Source organism: Notothenia coriiceps, unplaced genomic scaffold (assembly GCF_000735185.1).
Source record: "Notothenia coriiceps isolate Sejong01 unplaced genomic scaffold, NC01 NC01_scaffold00017372, whole genome shotgun sequence".
Lineage (NCBI taxonomy): Eukaryota > Metazoa > Chordata > Actinopteri > Perciformes > Nototheniidae > Notothenia > Notothenia coriiceps.
In genome coordinates, this window is record NW_011350073.1 from 1 (window position 1) to 2,400 (window position 2,400).

The following is a 2,400-nucleotide window of genomic DNA, read 5'->3' on the forward strand; positions in this document are numbered from 1 at the left end:
GAGCAGCTGTATGTCACTTAGTAACAGGGTGAGAGCAGCTGTATGTCCCTTAGTAACAGGGTGGGAGCAGCTGTATGTCCCTTAGTAACAGGGTGGGAGCAGCTGTATGTCCCTTAGTAACAGGGTGGGAGCAGCTGTATGTCCCTCAGTAACAGGGTGAGAGCAGCTGTATGTCCCTTAGTAACAGGGTGGGAGCAGCTGTATGTCCCTTAGTAACAGGGTGGGAGCAGCTGTATGTCCCTTAGTAACAGGGTGGGAGCAGCTGTATGTCCCTTAGTAACAGGGTGGGAGCAGCTGTATGTCCCTTAGTAACAGGGTGAGAGCAGCTGTATGTCCCTTAGTAACAGGGTGGGAGCAGCTGTATGTCCCTTAGTAACAGGGTGGGAGCAGCTGTATGTCCCTTAGTAACAGGGTGGGAGCAGCTGTATGTCCCTCAGTAACAGGGTGAGAGCAGCTGTATGTCCCTTAGTAACAGGGTGGGAGCAGCTGTATGAACATGAGCTGCTGCTGTCTCTCTGGTACTACCACCTCTTCCTTCTCTTCCTCTTCCTCTCTCCCTCACCGAGCGTCTGCAGGGTGGGGGTCTCTGAGGGTCTCTGGGTAAAATAGAGATAATTTTCTGTCTTTTGAGGCCCTTAGTAACAGGGTGAGAGCAGGCAGTCCTCTTCACAGAGACCTGCTGTGTGAACACACCTAATGCAGTCCCTCAGATTTCACCTCCTCCTCCTCTTCCTCCTCCTCTTCCTCCCTCACTCACAGAGCGTCTCCAGGGTGGGGGTCTCTGAGGGTCTCTGGGCCTCGCCCCTCTTCGTGTCTCTTCTCTCTGGCTCTCTCTGAGCCTCTGGTCCTGCAGAAAGCAGCCGATCTGAGGAGCTCTCCTCCTCCTCGGGGGGGTTCTCCTCGTTGGACTCGGACCCCGGCAGAGCTGTGTACGTCGGGACGGCGTTAAACATGACGAAGCCCACCATGATGACCACGAAGGAGATGATGTAGAGCGTGGAGAACTGAGAGAGGAAGAGATGTTACTGAGAGACGCCATGTTTACACGTTACATGTTTTATCTAACTGCGGTTTCAAAGAATCAGAATCAGGTTTATCACCAGGTAGGTGGACACGTACGAGCAGTTTGACGGAAATGTAATTAGATAGACTTATTCACACTTTCTTTTTCTACCACCTTCAGCTGTTCATAGTCCATACAGGGAAGGACAAGAGGAAAACAAATAGGAATCAATCAAAAACAAACAAGTTTAGTTTAGAAAAACTAGCATTTAGCATCCTAACAGAAACAGTCTCTGAGGCAGCTTTCATTGCCTTTTGCATAATATTAAAAAAGGGAAAGTCATGTTGATGTGAGAAAACAGCCTGATGCATATCACCTTGAATACACATTTGAAACAGCTAAAGTCTCAAAGTTATCAAAGTGCCTCACGCTGTAGTGGAAGAGGAAGAGTCCACAGAACAGGCTGAACAGGTCGGCGGTGAGCAGAGACAGATTCACCGCCGTGGCACTCGTCATCTTCACCACCACCGGCATGAAGCTGTACAGAGAGTACATACACAGAGCATACACTGCAAACCACAGGGCTACACACACACACACACACACACACACACACACACACACACACACACACACACACACACACACACACACACACACACACACACACACACACACACACACACACACACACACACACACACACACACACACACACACACACACACACACACACACACACACACACACACACACACCCAGGGCCGTCCCTCCCTACAGGAAGATCACCTCGCGGAGGGGGCCTCATCTTGCGGAGGGATCCTCAACTGAGCCGCAAATGTGGCGCACTTATGCGTATATGCCTTAGTGTGGCGCGGCTCTAGTAGCACCCCCCACCCTACTCGCGAAACAGAGGGCCTCATCATCTAACTGTGTGTGGGGCTTCAAGTTGGCCAGGGACGGGCCTGCACACACACACACACACACACACACACACACACACACACACACACACACACACACACACACACACACACACACACCAAATGGATGCCTGTCATACATGAATCTTAATATCTGAACAGTAACTTCCTTTATTATCAAAACTACTAATATTGGCTTAAGCACCGTTGTATAGAGAGATGTATCAGCAATGTAGTAAATGTAGTAAAGTACATTTACTCAAGAACGATTTCGGTGTATTTTCCCTGAGTTTTAAAATCTTATTCTTCTAGTCCGCCACCTTTTGGAAGCCAATATTGTAATTTATATTCCGCTACATTTATCTGACAACATTTTACATATTCAGATTATAGGCTAATACAAAATAGAAACTAGTAAATCAAGTATGATATATCATTATAGGTTAAATTATCTAGCAACGGTATATAAGTAAT

The 2,400-nt window shown here is 48.0% G+C and overlaps 1 protein-coding gene across 3 annotated transcripts; it reads right to left on the reverse strand.

Annotated features, from left to right (window-relative positions):
- Nucleotides 1–148: 148 nt before the first annotated feature.
- On the reverse strand, nt 149–1,608 carry LOC104950281 (solute carrier family 35 member F1-like). 3 transcript variants are annotated; one of them, XR_798901.1, is made up of 3 exons: nt 1,433–1,608; nt 493–1,004; nt 149–428 (listed from the first exon to the last, which is right to left on the reverse strand). XR_798901.1 is itself a non-coding variant. In XM_010776773.1 (2 exons), exons 1-2 carry the CDS (start codon nt 1,556–1,558, stop codon nt 750–752), a joined length of 381 nt encoding a protein of 126 aa, XP_010775075.1. In that variant the 5' UTR covers nt 1,559–1,608; the 3' UTR covers nt 149–749. The 3 variants fall into 3 exon arrangements, 1 of the variants encoding a protein (XP_010775075.1); XR_798900.1 differs by having other exon boundaries at nt 461–1,004; XM_010776773.1 differs by having other exon boundaries at nt 149–1,004.
- Nucleotides 1,609–2,400: the final 792 nt, after the last annotated feature.

Bases quoted from the DNA above. Each gene is read 5' to 3' on its own strand.
- LOC104950281 (XM_010776773.1), bottom strand. From the start codon at position 1,558: ATGTACTCTCTGTACAGCTTCATGCCGGTGGTGGTGAAGATGACGAGT. The intron at 1,005-1,432 runs GTGAGGCACTTT...TTCCTCTCTCAG, and splicing joins TCTTCCTCTTCCACTACAGC to TTCTCCACGCTCTACATCAT.